Genomic DNA, 26,002 nt, shown 5'->3' on the forward strand with positions numbered 1-26,002 from the left:
CGCAACATCAGAATTTTCACAATTTCCCTCCATATAATTTCTCTCTCTCTCTTCTAACGTCATCATATCAGACGGAAAACGTGAACGCATAGCCGGGGAGCTGGCGGATCACGCGTGTCTTAATACGATGAAATATCGGGGGGGCACTGTTTCAAAACGAGGCTGTCACGGTGTCTATAACAAATCGTTGAATATAAATCGCAAATATTTGTCCTACCTATACCGAAACCGTTCGAAAGGTACGCCCGTGATTAAGTTATTTACGACTGTAAGGGTATTATTGGTATCAGGTGTGCGTTACGTTACGTACCTATACGTGCACGCATATGCGCATAGATGATGGTATATATCGATTGTTATACCAGGTTATATATTGCTTTACGCGGAGCTTCTATAAAAGATAAACACTTCCCTGATTTGATAAACCCGTTATCCCGGAACAAATTTAATTGTTTCCAGGTAAATTCGGCCGCGCGCGCGTCCATAGATTCTTGAATTTAATTCTCTCGAGCTATGGGAGGGGGAAAAGAGAGAACGAAAAGTTTCGATTTTTTTGAGTCGAGGCGGACCTATTCGAAATTGTCCGGCCTAAAAATTGCCGTTTGGGCAAGGGATTTGCAAGAAATAGGAATTTGAAATATGCGGGAAACGTTTTCACAAGAGAGGGAGATGATAATAAAGCTGAATATCGATGCGGAGATTTGTACGAGGGATTTGTGTTCGATGAAACATTGTTCCTCGGATTTAAACAGTCGAGAAAGCGTTCTTCTTTTCGAATAGCGGGTACAAATCTTTCTGTACAAATTCGAGATACTTTAAATATAAATACATCTTCCTCGCGAATTCAATCAACAGTGGAAGAACACGAAATACTCCTTTAAAAGATCGGCTCGATCCGTAAACCCGATCATTGCCGAATCGACCCGAATTCGTGCTCCGAGGGAATCCGAGCGTGTCACGATCTTGCCCGAACTTTTCCGATCTGTCCAGAGTCCCTGATCCCGCGCATTTTCGACTCTCTTTCGCTTCTTCTTCCTCCATTTCCTTCCCCAATGTCTTTTATCTTACATATTTACGATTTATTATATCGTATTTATATCGTTCGAGTTCGTTCAATGATCGAAGTGACGAATATTCTAGGTTTATTTATGAAGTGGCGATCAGACGTTGCTTTATCACCCATGTCTTTTGACCGATGCGCATTCGATGGCCGGCTGATGAATATTTAACGATCGGCCTGTTTACCGTGCTGATAGATGACGCACAGTCGACGCTGTTGCTCCGGCTAATGGCCAGATTTGGTTGGTTAAGGGTTACGGAACTTCCGGTCGGTAGAAGCGAGATCGTGACGCAGGGGATGTTATTTAGGTCGTCCATTGGTGGGGTTAGGTTGATTTGTTTGGAGATTTGTGATTTCGGTCGTTTATTCAAGGGTTGAATTACATTGAGGTGATTATTGGACTATGGGCAATTTTAGGTCGCTAATTTTGATTTATATTGCAATCAGGGAATAGTTTTGGGGCGTTGATTTGAATTTTCCCGTATTCCTATTCGATATTTCGTTATGCAACAATGAAGAAAAAAGTACGTCGATTTCTTCGATCTATCCATTACAATATATATAATTCGAAATGAAAATTACTCCTTCAAATAAAACAAAATAACTTTCGATAATTGAAAAAAAAATTTCTAAATTACTTAAAAACTATTTCTAAATTATTTAGAAGAAGTTCAGAAATTAAGAAAAAGAAAATCTCGCTCAACAAATTTGTATCACGATGAAAATCCTATTCTTCTTCTCTGCTCATCATCATACACTTCCTCAAACACTGCATAACAAACGAACGCATAATGCGTGACGCATCGATCGATCCCACGGAATAAGAGGGAAGCAAAGAAAAAGAGGGAAAGGGTTAAGGGGCACGCGAAAAAGAGAAAAAAGATCCAATGGGAAATGGGAGCAATAATCTCTCAGGCCCTGATTGTCGATTCGAGGCACGACGCGGCGATCGAACGCCATTTCCAACGGTAAATCCGATTCACAGGCTCGTCTGTCCGCAGTGGTGATGTCGGATCATAAATAAACGCTTGCCAAGGGCCGGATACCTCCTGTGTCGGTTTGTCATCCGATGTACCAGTCATCTCTGTACATACAACGGTTTGACAAACCGTTTCTCTTGGAAAAAGAGAGAGAAAGAAAAAAAGATAAATAAAAAAGGAAGAAAGAAAGAAAGAAACGTCGAAAAATCGAGGCTTCGGGTCAATACGGCGAGTGCACCTTCATTAAATTCATCGAGTTTTTTTTTTTTTTCGTTGATATTTCCATGGCTACGGTTCTACTTGGTTTAACTTCATGTTTATCGTTTCGACGAATACCTCGTTTCGTTCTGTACGATGTTTATTGTTTATTGGTTTGGCTTGTGGGTTGTGAATCGTGGTCGGATGACGATAGGATTGGTTAGTTGTCGTGGTTATGGGTTTGATGCAGCGAGGATCTGTTTGAGATGGAGTGGAAGTGTATGCGGAGGTTTGATAAGAGATGCGAAGTATGAAGAAAAAGACTTTATCTTTTTTTATTGATTGTAGAGAATCGTCGAGAGAAATGTTTTCTTAAACGTAAGAAGTAAGTAGATTATTAAAGATGATATGACAACGAATGATACGTTAAATAAATTGTTTATCCTTTATGATTAAAACAATTTTTATAACGACAAGAATTTCGGTATTATAAAATTTTCTCGTATAAAATAAGATAAGAGCAGTGAGATGTTGTTCGATGATCATAAAAAAAAAAAAAAAAAGGAAAAAAAGACAAACAGCGTTATCTTAAGACATTAATTTAAACAAGCAAACCATAATTAGGTATGATGCTCCTTGTTTGTCGAACCTCGCCACTGAATTGCACATGCGTTATAATTAAGCGCATTCAGTCGTGAGTTTCAACCAGGGAATTTGCATTATTAACGGGAGACCAATATTCTGAACCAGCAGTTACCACCGGAATACTGTTTTGTATTATACGGGAACACCACTGACTTTTCGTTCATGAGAATTATTAAGTGGATTAAACGGCAGTTCTCTCATTATGCGGTTGATTCCTTGTTTTTACATTACGCTTGAGGTATATATTTCACTTTGTAATTATATTTATCGATATTCCTTACTTGTATCATAATTAATTAATTTAAAATGGAATTATATAACATTATTTTATTTTATTTTCATTTTCCAATCTACAACATTTAGTAATTATGATCTAAAATCTTATTATACTTTCGTTATTATTTTTATTCCTTATTCAATTCCCATTAATTCAATTTCACCACACTTTTTTCCATTATTTTAACGGCGATGGACGAAAATTTGCACTTTTTATATTCAATTTCCTTTCCACTTTTTTTAATAATCTCAGTTTCACAACCCTCTTTACTTCAGTTTCTCGAAATATTGCTCGTACAAGAACCACTTTACGCCAATACTTTAAGAAATAAAGTAAGAACCCTCCCCCACAAAAAGAACAACAATTTTTTAACTGGTTCAATATCTCATTAACCAAAAGATCGATCGAGGGCAGTGGCCATTTCACGATCAGGAATCTTTAAAATCCCTGTGAAAATGCCAACCGTAGTTTCGGGACCGTGTTTGTGAATCGTTGATAAAATATTCGGGGTTAATTGATCGAGAATTCGGGTCAGCACGTGCTGAAGTGACTAAATATCCCAGCAACTATCTTGCTCTTATTTCCACCTTTCTCTCTCGATATAAGAAAGTTACCACATAAACTTTTATTATTCTTAATATACATCTCTCGATTGTTCAACCTTTAAAAAATACCATCGATTTGTATATAATAAATACAATAAATATCCACGAAGAAAGAAACTCTCTCTATAATTAATTTTTCAAAAGAGTTAATTACCATATTGGAATAATCGGATATTTCCAAGATCGATCGAAAATTTCTAATTTTATTCCATTCGTCTCGTTATCGTCAATTAAAAATTTCCGCGCGTGGATTTGATCGAGCAGCAGATTTGCGCGGGAGATGCGTTTTCAACGAGCCTCGAGAACAGGTTTCACGTTGATAAATAATAATAACAAGGTACGTGGAACGAGGCCGGCAGCGAAACTTCGGCTGATAGTTCGAATTAATTTTCAGCAAGTTTGACACCGTTTGCCGTTCACGCTTTACCGGAGGCTGGCTCAAAGGCCGGGCTGGCTCAACACCCATGCTATTTCGCGTAATTAATTTTCAACCTGCTACGTGATTGTTGTTATTGTTGTTACCATTACGCGTTGTCTGCCGGTTGAAACGTGATCGACGCCGATAGCGTTTCGTTCCAGGGGATTACTTAGACATGTTGGCCAAATTTAGAAATGATTTGAACGATGAAACAAAGGACTTTGCCGTTTCCATTCGGTGTAACGTGTGTGTCAAAGCGTTTGATTGGATTCTAGTTTGATTGGAAAAAGAAAAAGAGAAAGAACTTTGGTGTAGAAAAAAAAAAAAAAAAAAAGAAAGAAAAAGAAAAAGGAAAAAAAGAGAAATCATTGCGATTCATTTGTAAATAAATAATTTTACAATAAATGCGAAGAAGGGCGTATGATTTTAATTTATTTTAATTAAAATTTTGTTCCATCTTTATGCCAATAATTAAACGTATAATTGTAAATTAAGGATTGGTCTCTTCATTTATAGGGTTACACTACTTGCTTAATTATTTCAATTTCTTATTAAATTTGTTGAATTTTTTTTTTAATTTAAGCCTTAATTTGATGAACGTGTGATTAATTTCGACGAGGATACACTGATTTCGTTGTTCGTATAATATTCACGATTTAAATATTATTACTCGTTTCCTTTGTACTTTCATTGAACGTTTTATCCCCTCTTCTCAAAATATTGATCGTTTTCTTTATTGTTAAGTACACTTCAACAGATGAAACATATAAAGAAGTTTCACTGAATTTCTCCGTTCACAAATTTAATTTCTCAAATTCCACAAACTTTATCAAACAACCTTTTGTTCTCGATACAAAAGCTCGAAGCTTCGAAATTTCGCTTGAAAGAGGAAACGTTCTTAGTAACTAAACCTCTTTAAGCATTAACAACACTTTAAACGTTGACGACGAATTTCATTTACCATATTGAACAAATCTCTCTTCTTTCGATATCTTTAAACCGTGGCGCATAAATGATCTTTATATCTAAATAAAGATTCATCATAGATATGCTAAATACATTAAACTTCACGACGATCGTAAAATGATATTTGCCTTCGCTATATCCAGTGTATATATATATATACATATATCTACTTCCAGAAATTTCACCCACAGTTTTGAAATTTCATCTTGTAAATTTAATCTTAGGAATTTCAAGACGAAATTCGCTTTGTAAATTCCATCAATGATATCATTATTATTACAAACGTTACATTATTTATTTTCAGTCCATTAGAATTGGAATAATTTGAGAAATTATTTCGGAGAATAAATCCATTATTAATAAAATTAACAACCAAAGAAAAACTTTGTCCTTTTAATTTTTCTTTAATATCAATCTAATTGTCTCTTTCTTTGCTTCAGACCTTCTTCAAAGTTTATCCCAACCAAGGATCGTTTTAAACTGTGCAAACAGAAAGAGCAACTTGTACAATTTAGACCCCGACAATTAAAAATCCTCTCTCGTTCGATAATTCGATAAACCTTCGATCAAATTTCAAATTTCGAACTTCCACTCGATATCTCTTCATCATCCCCGAATTTAAATTTAACACGCACGATTAACATGTAATATCCATCGAATTCAACAGATGATATCGTCATCAAATCGAAAAGCACGAGATTTCCCCTCGATAAAACGGTCAACGCGTCTCTCCCCCCCGCAGAAGATTTCACGAGAGGCGCAAATTCCCCACCACCGCCCCCCTAGTTATACTCAATATTCCGCAGGGTTAACGACGAGAGGCACGGTCGAGTATTTCATCCCTTCCGCGAAATATGTGGAACAGAATGCACCTACACGAAGGAGTTATGCCAGACACGATACGTATCGGGGTATCATTAGTGTCGGCGGTATTCGTGGCCGCATCATGCGAATTAATTCGTTGCATTTTCTTCGACGCGTCGCCTCGCGGGATCCACGGGAAATTTTCATCCTCGTGGCGACGTTATTGTTATCCAAGTACGCGCGAAGGATGGATCCGGATGAAAAGGGAGAGGTTGGGTTGGCTCGAAGTTGAAGTTTCGAAATCGAGACTCGTGTATTCGTGTATTGAAGGGATTGTTAATGGAGACGTATTTAGAAGTTCGCGACTCGTGTCGAGTTAGATTTGTGGAAGAGAATTTCGTGCTCCCGTGCTCAATTTGAATATTTTCGAGATATTTGGCGCAGAAGCGATAGAATTTGTACAATTTGCTAATCACTTCCTCGCGATTTTTCGCCAGATGTGAATTAAAATTGAAATTTTATATTTTCTGTAAAATTGTAAGAGACGATCAATCGATGTATCAATTTCACGGATTCGGTTGAACGAGAAAAACGATTAAAAAACTCGTCTCGCAAAAACGTTGTTCGTATCCACGACGGAACAATGGAATTTTTCGCGTTTGTACACCAGAAAGAACAATAGGGGCTCGAAGGGTTAAGGGTTAATTAAAGCCCGGAAATTCTCCATTCTAACGGTGTAAATTTCCATATACCAAGGGTACATAAATGTTCCAAGATTTAATTTCCAAGAATCGTGCAATTTTCGCCCGAACCGATCGAGTACAAAACAAAATAACGAATTAACATTTAATAACGAAAAAACATTTCGTCCAACATTTTTCCACGAATATATATCCCTCGAGATATTGGATAGAGAGGGGTGTAACTAACCGGTTACAAACATTTACACCGAGATCACGATTCCCAGACCAATTTAATCCAGCCGGTAACAGGAGAATAGAGAATGGCGGTGCTCAGAATCGTGGAACCGCGTCCTCAAGATATTACGAATACGATCTTTCGGCTGCCTCCATTTCATTATCGCCGTCGCAACAAGGGGACGTTTCGGTGTGCAAGAGGCGGAAATACGGCGGATACACCATGGAAGATGCTTAATAACGCAGCTTTCGTTCCTTCCTCTTAAAAGGATTAACTTCCTCACTTCCATTCGTGACACTCATCTTTCGACTCGATCGATCTTTGTTTGCGCGAATTAGATATTTGATGCACGATTCCGCAAGATTTTTCTAAAAATTATTTTTCCTTATCGTTGCTTCTGTATTATCGATAAACTTGTTCGATCGAATTTCACATTAAAATTTTACGACGAGGATGATTTCTTTGCGCGAGACATTTTATTTCTAGTTTTTTTATCGTCTCCCCATCCGTTACATCTCTGCTCGTATTTCTATATATACATACATCGTTGGATCAGAAATTGCAACAACGTTTCACCGCGTCACGTTTCAATTTTATCCTCATTTCACCCAACCCGTTCCTCTCCAACCCCAAGAAAAGAGCGTTCTTCCAACGATCATCAGTCACTTTTCAGTTAACGCCACTTGGACGCGGGAAATTTCGTTTATGAAATACGAGGCACGTTGCGCTCGTCCCGTGTCACACGTCATCGACGAGAACCGACAACTTCGTCGCCGTACATCCCTGTAAACCAATCGAGTCGAATCAACGACGCGTGAAAGCGGCACCGAAACCGTTTCGGGATCGCGTTGTTCCGCTTCGGCGATAAAACACGCAGCGCTGGACAGACATAGCTCCCCCAGTAATATTCCCCCCTTCTCCCCGCCCATCTCGCGCCGTTCCAATGCCATGAATGCGCGATGCCAACCTGCTCCCAAAATTTCGGATCCTCGAATTTTCGTGCCACTGGTTTAATTGCATGTCAGATGGATTTTTTGTACTGAGGACTACTGAAAAATGTCTGATTTTTCGTCCAATTTTCAAGATTCTTTTTCGGGATAGAGCGAGTCGATTTCTTGAACGACGACGATGATGATCTGGTAATATCGATTAGAAGAGAGATTTCAATTTTTAACTTGAATTTCCAGAAAGTCTCTAGGATATATCTTTGAATTGGACGTTTATTACCATCTTTCGAATTCGTGAATCAATTTAATTTTACTACAGTTCTGTTTTTGAGATCGTTCGATGCCTTTTCTTTTGAAGATTCTCCAAACGATTCTCCAATTCAAGGAATAATACAGGTTTTCCGACGAAGCTTTTTCCTTGGCACAATTTTCAAAGTTCCAAAGAGTTTAAAATCTCTCTCCTCGCACAGAAACAAAGTTAAAGATCACCTTAATATCAAGCTCGTGATATTTAAAAAATAAAACGTCCAAAATTTTACTTCCCAATAACAGAATTGGAATTAAATTTTGAAACTTGTTTCTCCTTTTTTTAGAATTTATAAAATATTTCTCGCTTCGAACGAGACGTTTTAACTCGAAATTAAAATGATTTCCCTTATTTTAACTCGGTCCGCTTTTCTTTGCTTTGCACCATCCGTCTCGGCCCGCCTCGGCTAGGCACATCTCGGTTTAGTTTCGGATTAACCCCCAGCCCCGATCTGGTCTGTTCTGGCTCCGCTTTGCTTCACAATGTTCTACCCTGATTCACTTTGTTTCGTTTTACTTTCCTTTGTTTTTAATTCCGCTTTGTCCCGCTTCTCTCCTCTCTCTGCACCGCTCGGCTCGGCTCCGCCTCTATCCGCTTTGCTCTCTCTCTCTCCCTCTCCCCTCCCCGAAATTTCCTGCTTTTCCACGCTTCTCTTTTTCTTTTCTTCTTTCTACCTCGCTTTGCTCCGTCTCCTCCATTTTCATACCGCTTCGTTTTTGCTCGACTTTCCTTCTGCTTTCAATTTTAAATATTTTTTTCTCGAATGAAAATTTTTGCCAGATTAAAATATAGAAATATATATATATATATATAGCGTTTCTGCGATTTATTTGTTGCATGTTATACCCCATTATTAAATGTTCCATTATTCTTGTAGAAAATGGTACGATGTCATTTTGTTTATTATATTTAATTCGAATAATCGTGGTTAATATTCGCGTTTCGAATTGTTCGTTCGACGTGTTACAGGACAGGGCGATAAATGTATAATTATACCGTTGTTAATTAATGTCGACGATTAATAAGAACGAGGGTATCGCAGAGGCGAATTTTCCGCGTGCTATGTCAAATATTAGATCGATCGAGCAAATAACCAAACAATACGATTATTACAATATTGACAAATTGGAATAAAACGCTCGCCGGGCAAAGCATTGATCTATACCACCGTTTTTCCTATATCTTCATTAAACTTTTATCAATTTTTGGCGAAATTTTCAAATTGATTTTTTCTTATCGATATACGCGAAAAAGTATAAAAAGAAATTGTACTTGATTTTCGATCGCATCATCAAAATCTTGTTATATATTTCATTGCAAGGAAGAAATATTTGCGTTCCATTAAAAAAAATGTTTCGATACGATAACAAATTAACGGGAGATAAAAATTAATCGCCTGGATCCGTCAATATTTGCGGATTCAAGATTTAAATTAACCTGACACTCGATATTGGCGCACCAAGCCGTGTAACTCGGCGATAAAACGATCAAGATGTCGTGGATCGAGACGAAGCCATATTGAGAAATTTCTTCACCGTGTCACGCGATTTTTGCGCAAACTTGTCAAAACCACTCTGCTTCTCTTAAAAACGCGAAGTGACTGTTACGTTGTCACAAGTTGTTGTGCGAATTTTTTGTCACATTCTCGATCCATGTGTTCTGTTTCCGTTTTAAAAAATCTTCCATTTTTTCTATCCTTTCTTTTCCCTCGAAGTAGTCGATGTGATTGTATTATTTTCGGGATTATTAATACGATGAACGTTTCTTTTTATTCTTTGAAAATGAAAACATCGACACGTCGAATTAATATGGAATAATTGTGTATAATTTATATTTTTCAAAATATATATCTTTTTTTTTATTATTGGATTACAGAGATTCATCCGAAAAATATACGATAAATTTTGTAATAGTGATAATGGATTCAGAGTTTGGTCACGGATTTTCGTGTTAGAGATCTGAAAAAATATACGATTTTTTTTATTGCAAAATTTTTCAATCCAACGATTACGATTTTTCATGTTAGAGATCAATAAATGATATTTTCTTTTCTGGCAAATTTTATAATTATTTAAAAAACCTTCATCTCTTTTTTCATATTACTCGATCCAAAAATTATTCAAACATCGTTACATCATTTTACCAATTTAAAAAGCCAAACATCTCTATTAAATCCTTCGTTTCTGAATCACTCAAATTATTAATTATCCACACGCGTATCTTTCCAATTCAAAATGATAACCTGCGAACATGCAACTCAAAATCCATTCAATTTCTTCTAATTAATTCCTTTCTTTCCAACAATTATTCCAACGATTATTCCACAAGCTATACGCCATCTTCCCAATTCAAACTAATAATTTTTAAAAGCGAAACAACGCGAGTCGGGGATATATCCAACAAACGTTCTCAATTCGCAAACAAAATAAAATGTTCCAGCATCGCGCCAACGTGCAAACTCGGGATTATATCAAATTCTATCGCGGAAAATTCCAAGGTAATGAGTCCCGCCTCGTTGAGAACGAAGCCCGGAGAACGAGAATTCCCAAGCAAGTTAAATACCCTCAAAGAAATTTCCAACGATCTGTCCAACTTAACGACGCTCCCAGATGAAACCCTGTACTCTTAGCGGTTTCGAGAATTGTTACCATCCCCCAGCTTCCAACAATTTCCATTGTTTTTCCGATTACCAACATTTTCAACGGTATTAAGCTTAATCTTCGTGCCAAGAGACTCGTTTCTTCCCCTTTTCTCTCTCTCTCTTTTTCTTTACAACCCCTCCCCTCGATCGACAATGGTGATATGATCCGTTAACGAGATATCGATCTTCCTCCCCATCATCTTCCCAATTCGAGCGAATTTATTCGATTGACGAGGCAACCGAGTACGTTGATTTCATTTGGCCATCCGTTTGCACGATAAACTTTGTTAACTTCGTTCCACGTGGGCGAAATTAGGGCGAAAAATTTTATCCGAAACGCGGATTTGCGGGAACCAGGTTTGTTGTCGTTGTTGCGCCCTGGGAAAAATAAGGAAAATTCCCGTTTTCGCACGGTTATAAATTTCGGTTTCGAGTAATCCGGTAAAATTAAAACGACCAATAATGAATCCACGGGGTTGTGGATTCGTTTGGTTAACATTTTTGTTGTTAATCCGTTGTAAAAAACGTGTTGTTTAAAACGCGGATCTGTGGTTTATATTTTCTCGGTATAAAATATTAACAATGCGTCCGCGATGGGGGAAAAATTATCGCGAAAATTGTATTCAACGTAAATAAATTTGTAACGAGAATTATAAAAATTCGCTTCTTTTGAATTATTGCGAGACGTTAACATTCGGATAATAAATTTCGATCTTTGGAAAAGGACAAAGTTAGTTTTTTATAAACGCTTTCGCGGAATTCGCGTGGATTTATGTATCAACTTTATTAATATGTTATACGGGACGAAATAAAATGGAAATATCAATTTAAACGTACGACGTTAAAAAAAAAAAAACGAATTATAAATCGTATTAAATACAGGATATCGAAACGAACTTAATTAACGCGTTTTATCGATAAAGGTAAAATAAAAATATTATTTGAACGCAGTCACATTAATCCTTCTCCGAATAATATACAATATCCTTTATAATAAATACGACGCGATATCCTATAAATTTCCACACGAATGTTGATAACGTATTGCACGATTGAAAACAAAAATGGAAATATATAGGAAAAATATAAAATATACTAAATAGGTCGAATCGATATACATATATATATATATATATATATATATATTCTAGCAATTGCCACTAAAATTAAACCGTATATCTTCTACAACAAGATTCATAGAAACCACAATGGATATTGAATCCCATTCCCGCGAGAATTGTGCGAAACCACCTTACTCTACTCATTGTCGGTATTCAAACAATTAAAGGGCCGACTGATCGATCGCTAATCCTCGTTCGGTTCAACCGAAAACAATTAAAGGGTTTGATTTATTATTAATTTTCCTTTCGAGCTAAAACAGTGCACGCTGATTGCTCTGATTGATTTAAAACCGTTTCAAATTCAAATCGAGCATTTTTTCGCTGTAATTATGAAATGGTTAGAAAACTGTAACAATAGTAATAATAAAACTAGATCATTATTATCCATATTATGTGATTTTGTCTTGGATTACTTTCACTGGAAGTATTTGTTGAAATTGAAAGTAACGAATGTTTTATCACAAGATAAATCTCTTACTAAAAAGTGACTCATAATACAAATTTAGAGAAGAAAAAAATTCGACAACTTGCAAAGTTTCTGATAAATCCTTCATCGAGAAGCATCCAACCGGTAAAAGTATCACGATCACTATGGATTATAAAAAATTCATTCAACCGGAGCGGATCAAACTTCCCTGACACTTTGTTAAAACTCGAGGATATCGAATTTTATGATAGGGGAAACGTGGACGTGGAAGTCGTTCCTGGTGGCGAAAAATCGTCCATGCCGGAAAATTGAAACTTAATTCTTAATACCGTCCAGAACTCTGCTCGATTACTTTTGAAAAAAGAAAGAAAGGAAGGAAGGAAAAAATCGCGCAACCGTGTCGAGTCACGTTTTTCCATGGGGGTTGTTTCGAGTATTCCGGCTGAAAAATTCGAAACGAGAACCGAAAAGTTGGCGAATTAAAGAGAAACAGAGAGGTAGCGTTTCCGCGAAAAGTTGCAACGTTTCTGACTGGATTCGGTCGCTACGTGTTTCGAAATATTGAAATTGATCCAATTTTCGGGACACAGGGGGAGATGGAGGAGGGGTTGTATTGGCGGAATCGGTTCGTTTCTACCGCATAGACGTTATCCCGAGGATTTTTTCGCTTCGACGGATTTCCAAGGAAAAAAAAAGAAATAACGATCAGACGTTATTTGTTTATTTATATTTTCGGCCTCGATTTGCTTTCGAAACACGTAATATCCCCGTAATTTATAAGTTCTTTTTCTTTCTTTTGGGGGAAAGTGCTTTAATTTAACATTAGCACGTAGCCATGTTTTTTTTAGACAAATTTTTAGGGATAGGAAAAAATATTTGAAAGAATTGTTGGTATATGGGTTAGAGAATTTGAGAATTTCACTTTCGTTGAAACAAATTTTAAAATTCAATTTATAATCCTTGAAATTGTACATAAATTTGTATATTATTTTTGATCCTTGACAATTAATTACTACAATTAAGACACAATTATTCTGTCAAAGTTGATAAAGTTTAAAATGGACCTTGAACCTGTTTCTATTTCTCTCTGATTAAAATAATTAATTTTAGTGTCTAATTGTCTCTTTGTAATTTTTCCTTCTTCTCCTTTGTCTCTCCCTCTCTTTCCCTTCTTATCAATAGTTACATATTATTTACGAATTAAATTCACAGCTTCAAAAATTAGAAACCTGTTAAAAAGTCCTCGTTCCCGCTGAAATTCCACAAAATCGACAAAAACGGAGAAAGACTTGAAGATCTGAACGAAGCTTACCTAATCCCAACACGTAATTTTCTCTTCACACGTAGTTTTCTCTCTCTCCCCCTCCTTATCCTCCATTACTTTTTTTCTTTCTTCAAATTCAAATACGCGAGGTGTCGTGAAATAAAGGGGATGTGACGCTCAGACACGCTTAGTCGGCCGATTCCATATTTTTTCTCCTTTCGTAATTCTCGCTAACCATAGTTCTTGCGCTTTTCATTCACGGGAATACGAGAGTAGAGGGCGGAAATAAGTTAGTTTTGTCGCCTTTGGCAACGTTCACAGTTCGGTCACCCTTGCACCCGTGGAAATAACGCGAAACTGAAACAATCGAATTCGAGGGGGCGATTGAAATAAATGGCGTTCTTCGAGGAGAAACTCCAACCCCCCTTTCCCAAGAGTTACCCTCAACTTTGCGTGACGAAACTTTCTTTCCATCTTTTTTCTCCAAACATTAACAGCATTGTTCCATCGTAATTTCTTTATCATTCCTCCTCTACTAATCGTTTTACCTTTGCGAAACGTTTGTGCTGAGAGGAGGAACTTCTTGAAAGAGGGATTAATAGGAATTTTTGATAAAAAGGACGTACGAATTTTTTTTAAGAGATGCGAATGATGAAAAAGAGGATCCTTTCGTATTATACGCATTGTAAACAACATTTTTATTAAAAATCAAATATCCTTTCATTTTTTGGCTCTGCATTGAAACGTTAATCATTATATGTAAGATATTTTATATATTATTGTACCCTTTCCTTTTCATTTATTAGACCTAAAATTGGAATTAAGATTTCCGAAACGATATATAATTTAATAAAATCCGATCTTTTTAAAATCAAGTAACGTTCCTTTCTCTCAGGAAGATATCAACATCGTGTAACTCTCGTTCCATCTTTTCAGAAATTTCCACGTACAATCGATTTTCTCTCGATAAATGTGAATAAAAGTGTGCCCGATTTGTTAAGAATAAACGAGAGAAATCCAACGTTACTGGACCGAGTCGTTGCTTTTTTTTTTTTCAAAGCTCTTCCTTTTCAGAAACGCGTAATTACGGGGCCAATGTTCTTTCAAGTCTGATTTTCTAGCAGTAAAGGAACAGCGAACGGTTGCAAGCAGGGCATTTATTACTCTTTTCGGGATACTTTCTCGGCCCCTGAAAAAGATTCACTGTTGCACGTCTCTCGCACTTTCTCATTTCTTTTGTATCCCCACGGGGACAATAATGGACAAGAGGGGGGGAAAAAGGATCGAAGACGGTCCGCCTTTCAACCTCAATTACGCCAGTTTAATAACTTACGGATCATTTGATCCTCCATGGGAAAACTCTTCGTTCACCTCGATTATTTTTTTAAACAATTTTGGAGAAATTTAATATGCTATATTTCCAATTATTGCAAATCAAACCAGATATCAGTTTCTTAATTTAATATCGCGTAATAAAGTATAAAAGAGATTTCGTTAATGATGATTCCAGATTTTGCTTACATAAGAGTTACACAGCTCGGGAAGAGTATCAATTTGTAACGTAAACTTCAATGTAAATTACCTCGCTACCTTTAAAAAAAACTTCTTCCCAACTTCCTTAATTAATTGCTTGAAATTCATGCAAATTAGTCGTAAACATCTGACTGCAAAAGCTGGTATGAATTATTCATAGGTCGAAAAACTCGAGGGGGTGGAAAATTTCGGGAAAGAAAGAAAAACGGTTGGGGAATGATTGATCGAAATGAGGTGGCCGATTCGAGAGGAATTCGATGAAAGCTAAACAGCCACCCATTACCCATCTTCTCTAAATTCTTATAAATTTCCCATTCGAGACGGCGAATCCGCTTTCATTCTCCGGCATCTCTCAAAAAACGTTTCCGATATCCCTCCCTCAACTTCGATTCCCGGACTTAATCCGACACTCTCGAGGGGCCATCGTTTTACAGTCACGTATGCGCAACCGTAAGAGACGCTCTTTGGGAGGAGGGTTTGATAAAGGAAAACAAAGAGGAACGGTGGCTAGAGGAAACGGATGCCGGATTGAATCTCATAAAATATTTATCCGCGGAGAAAGGTGATATAGTTTCCTGCCCGACTTTCCGTCGATCGAATCCCCCCCTCTGTCGTGTCCTTATCTCCTTTTGTTCGGCTCGCCGCTCCTTTTTTCCGGACACGTACGGATCCGTGGAGTCGGCTACGTGAACCCCGTGTTTGTATAAAGGGGAGCTAGACGCTACGGGGTCTACGTGTGTTCCATGATTTCTCAACTGTTCACGTACGACAGAAGCGCCGCATATCGAAACGTCGATGCCATGCGAGACGGATTCGTATCACAGTTTATGACACAGGAGGGCGTAACGATGTATCGGTTTTTCAGGGATATAGCTCACGCGATAGTTCTCACGGGAAGTGTTCGCCTGCAACTTTTCGTACACTTTCGGACGATGATTTATTTTATTCCAGGCTTTGGGGAGTTTGTCGAGGAGAGTGTGTTTATGGATGGTTTATGGAGAGCGAAGGGAATTTCTATGTTAGATTGTTGTATTCGAAATGAGTTGATAAATCTTGGAATACCTTCGAATACTGGATTCGGATGATGAGTTCGTTCACTTTGGACGCTTCATTTTACGTTGAATATTTAATTTTAAGATTGTTAAGATCGTTATAAAGGGGAAGCTTCGGAAAGAGAACGTTGTTTTTCGGGGAGAAGGATTTATTTTCTTTAAAGTTTTTATAGCAGAGAATATTTATTGGCGGTAATAGCAAGCGGAGGCAAGTTTCGTTTTGCAATTTTAATTTTTCGTCGGATGCTTTCACGTTGTATATGGTACACGAGAAAAGATAGTTGGACGAAGTGGTGTTGTTTTTTTTCTCGAAAATGATTAACTTTCTTCGAAGTTTTATGCCAGTCATTTTAAGCTTTTTGATCTATAATAAATGGAAGTAAGTTAGTTAATTTTATATCAAATCGTTGTTTTTCGTCAAGATGTTTTTTTTTTCACTTCAAGTTTATTTTACTTATTCACGATGCTAATAAATGAAGGTAAGCTTGTTGATTTTCCCAACTTTTGTTTTTTCTACGTATATTTTCACGTTTCGTGGCACGACGTACGAGAGAGATGACGTATTGCTCTTATTTTTAATAGAATAACTTAACCTTAATTTAACCGAGTTCGGTGTTCCGTTTTTTCTTTTCTTTTTCTTTTTGTTAAATTCTTTCCAAAAGTGTCAGACGATACAAGAAGAAGTTAAAAACCACGGGAGCACGGGTTACACCAGCTTTGTAAAAGTTGTTTAATGCAACAGAGGGAAGTGATAAAAAGAAATTTTGAATCTCTTTGTAAAAGTTTTTACTGTTAACGCCCCTGCATTAAACTTCCGTTTAGTTTCTTAACAATGACGAAACAATATCATTATCCGCATCCACCGCGATTCTTTCTTTAAGAATTTAGGTTTGCATTTATTAAAGGGTAAGTTTCGAGAGAGAGAGAGAGAGAGAGAGCGAAATGTTCATTAACTCTACGAGATGCCAGAAGAAAAACTCTTCGACTCTTCGTCAACACTCTCTGAATTTGTCTAACGCACTTTTTTTTTAATTTAATGGGATTAATTAAAACGAAGAGGAACGTTCTGCTGTTGTACATTTATTCGACTTAATAAGCTGTAATTACAAATTTTTAATTCTATAAAGAAGTAAGAGAAATAAAACGAGTGTAAAAGAAAAATAACAAATACGAATCGAATTAAATAAAAACTACTATATCTTCTATCAAGCAAGAAACTTTCGTTAAAAAGGAAGATTTTAAAAAGGAAATTTCTAAAACTTCAGAATATATCATCAGCAACAGATATTCAATCTTCTTTCCCAATTTTCATTGACCAATACGCGAGATGGAATAAATTTAAAATTACGAAAGTCAAAATGCATTTTTCGACGATCACAACAGGCACGATTATTGTTATATCTGTCGTTTCGACGACGTCCATTTAAGGACGAGCCTTTAATATTTCAAAGGAACCATTGCAGCTTGTCTTCCGGTGAACTATTCCGTGGTTTCCGCAAAGCATAGAAACGAGTTGACCACGGGGTGTCGTCGTTGCTTGCATTTAGTGCACGTGGCCGTAGGCGTTGAAGTAGACGGAAAAAAAAAAAAAAAGAAAAAAGAAGAGGAGGAAAAAAATGGAACTAGAGACGCCTTGAAAGAGCGACCACGGGGATGGGTACGATCTAGGAAGATGCTTCCTTGTCGCCTTGGGACATTTCTTACATCTTCCTCTTCCTCTTCTCGCTTCTTTCGAGGCGGAAATTTTAAACGGTATGTCGGATGTAAACGAATGTTCAGTTTGTAAGTGAAATATTATCGATGAAATTTTTATTTGTGTGTATATGTTTTTCTTTTTTTTTTTTTTTTCATTTCATTTAAAAGATTGAACTACTGATGAGATTGAACAAATTTAAAAGTATCCAAGATAAAATATATTTAACCTATAACTTAAGTGTGTAGTGATTAAAATTATTATAAAAACGAAAATAAGAGATAATATCAGATAGGATGCAGATGACAGATTAAACCGTGTGTATCTGATATGCGTTACACACCAATTTTAATGAAAGGGTTTAAGTAAGAAGCAATGAATTAAAATAAAAAAATAAAATTCCTTACGAGTCAAACTCAAACTTAAAATTTAACTCACTCAAATCTTCACCTTCTCGTCTCATCATCCAAAATCTTTTCGAAAGAAACTATAAAACCCAAAACTTTCCTACTTCCCTTCGCCTTTTTCATAAAACAAAATCAGCCTCGTAAAGAAAACACAAATCTCAAGATCGCGAATCGAGAGAGGGAGAGAGAGAGAAAAAAGCAGCTTAACTCAAAATTACCCAACCTATCCTAAATTAAACACGGATCAAAATACGAAATACACAGAAAACTCATTTACATTTAGCTTGTTTCGATCCTGCTATTCACGAATTTCATGACACCGGCACGAATCGTACAAAACAGGGCGGTTCTTGGAACAATAGCCGCCTATCTCGCGTTATTAAGAACGCCTCGATGAATCCGGAGGTTCGAATAGTCGGCGTGAACTAGGCGGAAAGTTCGATACAATCACCGTTGCTCGGTGATGCGGTCAACTTGCCGCTTTGAACAAAGACATTTCCCGGCCGAAACTTAACTTCGAGAAGTCTTGGAACGAGAGTGGTAAACCGTGATTAGCGTGAACCTTCGAGATGCGAGCACACACACACACACACGCACACATGGCCAGGAGTTGGCTCGAGTTTTGGAAAACGATGTCTCGAGCAGAGAGATCGAGAAACCTCTTTTCGAGAAAGTTTTTCTTCGAATTTGTTCTCTCTTGTCTTCTATTGATTCTTTTGCTTTTCTCTCGCGAAGAAGAGAAAGGAAGGAGAAAGAAAGGTGGATGAGGATATACTTTTGAAAGTTTGTCTATTATGAGAATTTTTTTGATGTGGAATTGTTTAATTGTTTTGAAGAGAAAAGATTCTTTACGAATCTTTGTTGTGAAATTTTTTGAGATTTTTTTTTTATCATTTTGGATATTGCGTTCAACGTTGAAAAGTAATTGTCGAGTATCAATGCGTTTCTGAGATTACTTCTGGATACACAAGGAACAGTAAATTTTAGGAGAATCCTTTAGAGGAACTTTAATAATCTCGTTTGAAACTTTATGGATCTTTAGCTTGAGATCCTGGAAGATTTATGATGCCCTTAAGTATCTAAATTTTTGTCATAATTTTATAAGACTTACACTTATTGTAGATTATATTATAGATTTATATTGGAATATTAAGAATTTTCCATTGTTAACTTTCCGGGGAAAAATTTATATCAATAAAAAGTGCGAATGAGATTAACGTTATCGAATCGTTTTCCAAGAAACAAGCAACGGAAGAAAAAACTTCTTTTAAAGAAAATATTATTTAAAGAAGGGATCTTTCCAGGAAAATGATCGTTCGTGTAAAAAAGAGCGAGCTTTCGAGAAAGCCAAGGAAACTTTTAATCACTTTAGAATGCTCTTTAATTTAACACTTCCCCCCCCCCCCTCTCTCTCCCCAAGATCCAAACTTTTTTCCCGGAATCACGAAAATTACATTACAGCATAAATCTCCAACTCTGACCAACTTTTCAAATCAAATTTTCCAATCCCTCTGTTCTTCCGTTCATTTCGTTTCTTTCTCGCGAAATTCAATTCTTTATATACATATATAAATCAAGAAATTGATCATAATTGAAAAAAAAGGATCGAGATCTGCTCCGTTGATTTTTAAAAAAAGTATATACGAAGTTTAAAGTTTCGGGAGTTGAAGCGTGAAAATAACATAGGTATGAACGAAAAGAAAAATGGCGAATTGGTACTCACAGATGACGGTGAGATGAGCGTTGGCACGGATCGATTTGATGCGCAAATATGGTCCAACTTGGCACTGATATTCCCCATCGTCGGTCAAAGAAGCCTGCGTGATCTGAAGATTGTAAACTCCTGTGCTCTGATCGCCTATTAATCTCAATCGCGGATGCCCCACGATTTCTCCATCTGTAAAATTAAACGTATTAAATTATTCGCGAATCTCTGTATTTAAGAATAATGGTTTTAAAATTCGACGAGAGTTATAACGAATATATAAGCCTCTTTGGCTTTGATTTTCAAATGATGAAGTTAATGTTAAAATAATTATACTTCAAATTTTACATAATTCTTGAAATATTTTCTATAATAAAAGCATGTCGCGAGTTTATTTTAATCAAAACGCATGTTCATTTCGTTTAAAGAAAAATGTTTCAAAGGTCTAAATCGAAAGGAAGAAAGGAAGAAAAATAATCAGGAGCTTTCTCTTCTTTTATAGTAAAATGTTGTTATATACAGTTTTAAGTATACGTAACTGAAGAACAATATTACCGTAGCTTAAACATTTTTCATAAAGATTTTTCATTATTATTATTATTATAACTTTAAAACTAATTATTTTTAAATCCTTGATCTCGCCCCGATTCATGTATAAAGGCAATTATGAAAAAAAAAAAAAAGATTATTAAAATGCTTTCAGACTCTTTTCTTCTTTCCGCGCAAAATTTCCTTTATTTAAAAATTTTTTAACCAATTTTATTCTGCATTAAAAAAAAAATAATAAGCATTAAATATTATACATTACTAATAATTTTTCTATTCTTATATTTTAATCATATTGATAAATATTTCTCTCTTCTTTTTATAATTAATCTAAAATAATATCCTTCATAAAAATTTAATTTTCCAATAATCTCTTCTTTCAAATTTCTCGACTGTATCCGATATATCCTCGAAGCATAACAATGGTTATTGTACAAACGTTTATAAGAGCGAAGCCAAAAAAAAAAAAAAGAAAGAAAAATGCCAACCAGAGAGACCGTGTCGTAACTCAAAAAAAAAAAAAAAAAAAAAAAAAAAGGGTACATCGTAAACTAAACGAGGATGTCATTTCTATATAAAGGTTTGAAGACACACGATGCCAGTGGAAACTACTGGAACGCACTACGTACTTGGGTTTTGATAAAAGCGATGATATATGCAAAATCGATAGAACGCCACGGGTTCATGGCGACCATTACCTTCTGTCAACCTTTCTCGTCAAAAATTTACCTTGCCACGGGCAAGATGTTTGACAATCCCTGTTCCGCGAGTTCCTCCCTTTGATTTCTAACGAATCATCGTGAAAGAGAAAATTCTCTGATCGATCCTTTTTTCTTTAACCGAGAAAAGATTCAAAAATGTTAAGTTAAATGATATTATACAATAAATTTCACGAAAATAAAATATCTTGATTCGAAAATTGTAAACAAGATCGTTAATGATTTTGCGCATCATTCGTGAAATATCATTCGTGAAACAACGCAGAATTTTATGTACAAAAGCAAAATAATGGACGTGTCATTAAAAACGCAGCAAAAGCAAGATGCATCGAGCCACGACTTATACTCCCCTGAAGAGAGAAAGAGAAAGAAAGGAAGAAAAAGAAGAAGAAAAACAGCGCGTGAAAAATGGACGATTTACTATCAGACACATTTTATAACCAACGCGACAGAAGCTGTATCTTACTGTAATTTTTCGCGCGTTCGATGTTTTAAAAATTGTTTCGAGCAAAAATTGCTTGGAGCGATACTGACTTTTTCTTTTTCCAAAACGGTTAAGTCACGTTTTTACTCGATATTAATGTTTCTCTTTCTCGTCCAATTTACAATAAAATTTCTTTCGTATTTTAGAAATTTAATAAAAATAGTAAAACAAAAAAAAAAAAAAAAAGAAAAAGAAAGAATATGTCGAAGCAAATACGTTAATATATACTTCTAACAAATTTAATCGAAGCAAAGTTGGCGCAACATTCGTTTCCTATGTTTTTTCCTGCAATTTCCCTCTATTTTTGTTTCAATATCGTTAGTGCGATGTATCTTCCCCTTACGATTTATCTTGCTCAATAAATCTCCAAGCAGAATCTCCGCATTATTTCAAATAACATATTTACAAATCTATACATTACAATATTTTACAATTTTTATTATCGTGCTTCGACTACTTTAGATCCCTAAATATACCTTTCAAAATATCATATATAACATTCCTAAAAAATCGCAAAACTTATATCACAACATTTTCCAAAATATCATTACCCCACTTTTAACTCCGTCTCGACTCAACCGCCATCATTTTCACCGCCAAGCAATTCTCCTAATGACTGTTTCTAGCTTTGTTCATCCCTCTCCCCCTGATCCGCATGCACACGTGCAGTCGCACAGTTTCGAAAATTTAGGGCACACGTTGACGAGCGTGAAGAAAAGGGTGGCTAATAAAGGGTTTCGATAGTCGAAACCTCTAATTACACTTTTTTCCACGTGTGCGAGGGGATCACGCCGAGAGAATCAAATAATACCCGGTGTGACAGTGACGCGGAGGATGAAGGCTTTTGTCGACGACATTTTTCGAGAGAGAAAAGAAAGAAGGCATCGGTACACGTTTAGAGTATTAAGTCGTCCCCAGAGAGAGAGAGAGAAAGAGAGAGAAGGAGGGAGGAAAAATGACAGAACGTGCAAGAGACATTAAGATAGTTCTGCTCCATTTACGTCGTGGTTACTAATGGCCTGTTTTAATGAACGAGCGGGATGAAGTTACCTCGAAACGAAGTTTCAAAAGATTCTACTACGACGTAGACGCGGAAGGTGGGTGGGTTTTCTTACCCCCTCGGCGTCCAATCTCCACTTTTACTTTATCTTCCGTAACTGAGTAAGAGAAAGTTGATAATTGCGCGAAATCGAGACGAACGTTAATAGAGAAGATTGTTAGATTCGTGTAGATTGACGTGGTAATTAAAAACGGTCATCTGATTTCAGGGGATGGCTCGTTTGTTATTCGAAAGAAGTTTCGTCTTTCTGGGATTATTATATGTATCCTTATCAAGTGACTCGTCGGTTAATTTTTTATTTGTGTAAAATATATAGATAAGAGAGAGAAAGAGATTCTGATTTGGGGAGTTTTTGATTTTTATGGATGAATATATTTAATTTTGAAAGACTCACGGTTTAGAGAGAGGAGATAGAACAAAGGATCGATTTACTTACTCGATTGTATGACATAGGCGAAGCCATCTTTCACCCACTGCACGATCCCAACTCTGTTTCCAACTTCGCAAGATATTGTTACGTCACGGCCTTCCTGGACAGAGCTGTTTCTCGGCCTCACGCGAAAATATTGCCCTCCCTCGCCTGGAAAATAGATAATATAAACGTTAATGCAATTCTCACAATTTTGTACAAAGTGAGATCGAAAAGTAGAATTATCTATTTTTTACGAGAATTAATTCGAAATATTTATCGAATATTTTATTTACATTTGGTAATTTTTGCGGGAATTAATTAACACGATGTATTTCCAAGATAAATTCTCCGTTTCGAAAATAATACGAAACAATTAAAAAGCAAATATAATCTCATTGCTTTTATTTCATTTCATCGTATTAAATAATTTTTTTTAATTTCATTTCGTATCTCACGTTTATTATCCCCCCTCCCCCGATTTTATTCAAAACGAAATAAAATTTCAACAAAATTTGGAAAATAACACCGGCCAATTAAAAAAGAAAATGTAATCTCATTGTACATTTACTTTTATCTCTTTCTACCATGTAAAACGCAACATTTTTTTCAATTTTATTATTTCATCGTTTTGTTTTGAAATTGATAAAATAAAAATTAACTCGCAACATTTGCTGAATGTTCAATCAAAAAAAAAAAAAAAAAAAAAAGAGTAAGAATATACACAGAGATTACATCGATAAATTTTCCACAACGAATTGTTCTAAAACGATCCACGCATGTGTGTTACATATTCTAACAAAGTGTTTTAAACATGGAATCTGTGGCCGAGTTGGAAACTGCAAGTTTGGTTAATTTATAAGATTACACAACACTCGTAAAAGTGCCTGTTCACGGGAGATTTGAAACAAAGTCGGAAGGGAAAAGAATATTCTCCTATTCTATGGCGGAAATTATTCGCGAACGTAGCGCTACCACTTCCGTGAAAAGAATGGAAACCAGAAAAGCTTCGGCAAACATCGCGTCGTTGAATCGTCGAGAAATGTTTCTCTTTTGACTCGAACAAAGATGAAATTTCTTTAAAAAAAGAGAAAGAGAGAGAATGAGAAAAAAAGAAGAGAATATCCTCGCGATTGATCCTTTGAATCTCCCTTAATTATCGAAATCACTCGTTCGAATTTTAATTTACGATAAAAATTTTAAAAACTTTTCGTAGAACTCTCCACTCGAGAGACTTATTAATCGTAAAGAATTGAAAACTTAACTTTCGATTATTTTCACACGCTAAATCCTATATCCACTAAATTTTCGTAAAACCAAACACAAAAAAGCTAACCTATCTCTTTCACATCCCTCGTTCAAACACTCCCTTAGAAACACCCCATTTTTCGCAGACCGACCAACAATAATCCACCGTGAACCGTGCCACGGGTTATCGATAACAGAATAATATGGAGCGATCTGGATGAAGAGAAAAGACAGGAATATATACGTGTGTGTATATATATATATATCTGGATGGAAGATCGACGTAATCTGGTTGTCGGCCGCGGCCAGGATCGATGCTTGGTCGGTTTTCCTCGACAGGGGTGGGCCGCCGATGGCCTGTGTACCTGCGGCCTGGTTACACGTTTGCCTTTGTACGCGATGGTCACTTGCTGCTCGAATTTGCGTGCAACGGCGCCGATGAAATATACAGCGCCCCTCTAAACGCGTGGCGTCTCTCTTCAGCCCTCCCCCTCCGATAACAGGATAAATTTCACGCATCCCTGCACGCAAATGGACAGGGGCAAAGAAGAATTCCGCTGCTGTACCCGATCTAGTCTCTTCGATTCTTCGTTTCATTGATTGCACGTTGGGTGGAACGTGGTATGCGTGGAATCACTTTATCTTCTTCTCTGCTTATTTTTTGTTTTCTCGTCGAGAAAGATTGCGACGAATAAGGATATACGAGGAAAGAATATCGAGGGATTAAAGCTGTTTTCTTTTTTTTAATAGGAAATATCGATTAATTCATCAGGTTTCGCCAGTGAGATTCGGTGCAAAATTTGTATCGATTAAAATTCATAAGTAATGGAAAAGTATAATAAATCGTTTTCATAGGAGCTTCAGGAATACGTAATAAAATGAAATAAAGTCAAAGGGGTGGAAATTTCGGATCTTGCGCCTTTACAATATGATGAAATTTTCATCTGTTCCATTATAATTCTCTTTTTCCTCCCCCAGAAATATCCCACTGCAATGGAAATCGGTTTTTTAAAAGGGCTAACCGTGAAACGACGTCTCGAAAAAAAGCTATGGCGGAATAACTTTCAACACAGGAATTTTTTCTACATTCCAATTTATAGAGATCATACTTTACGCGTGAAATAAAAACAAAAAAAATAAATAAAAAAGTTCAAAGAAAGAAATAAAAGGAATAAAAAAAAGTAAAACAAAGGGATTTGAAATGCTGCAATGACTCCACCATTTGTAAAAAAAAAAAAAAAAAATGTTCGAAGATAGAATTTTTTCGAATTCCATCGGATACATCGATGAAAATTTCCCCCTCCCCCAACAAATATTTAAATATTTACCCAAAATATTTTTCAAATCGAATTATGCAGGACACGAGAGAATATGTATAGAAATTCGATAATGAAGCAAGCATATTTCGCCCAGAAACTGTGTCAAAGAATGAATAATAATCGTTCCCTGTTTATTCAAAACTGGCTAATATGTTATATATATTACACCAGTCCTCCTCCCAATCTCGTTCGAGATAACTTCATTGTATTGGACACCAGATAGTTAGGCGAAACAAAATTTTCATTTGC

General features: G+C 36.2%; 1 protein-coding gene across 6 annotated transcripts in view; it reads right to left on the reverse strand.

Annotated features, from left to right (window-relative positions):
• Window positions 1-26,002, reverse strand: part of LOC107997749 (nephrin) — a 341,330-nt gene that overhangs the window by 53,835 nt on the left and 261,493 nt on the right. For all 6 annotated transcript variants that reach the window (XR_009831869.1, XR_003697690.2, XM_017056557.3 and 3 more), the window contains exons 2-3: window positions 23,214-23,357; window positions 19,987-20,160 (exon numbers count right to left, since the gene is read on the reverse strand). Coding sequence is in view for 4 of the 6 variants with exons in the window: in XM_017056557.3 (XP_016912046.2) it covers window positions 19,987-20,160; window positions 23,214-23,357 (318 nt within the window). In the remaining 2 variants the exon portion in view is untranslated. The remainder of the gene's footprint in view (window positions 1-19,986; window positions 20,161-23,213; window positions 23,358-26,002) is intronic.

Source organism: Apis cerana, linkage group LG11, assembly GCF_029169275.1.
Source record: "Apis cerana isolate GH-2021 linkage group LG11, AcerK_1.0, whole genome shotgun sequence".
Taxonomy (NCBI): domain Eukaryota; kingdom Metazoa; phylum Arthropoda; class Insecta; order Hymenoptera; family Apidae; genus Apis; species Apis cerana.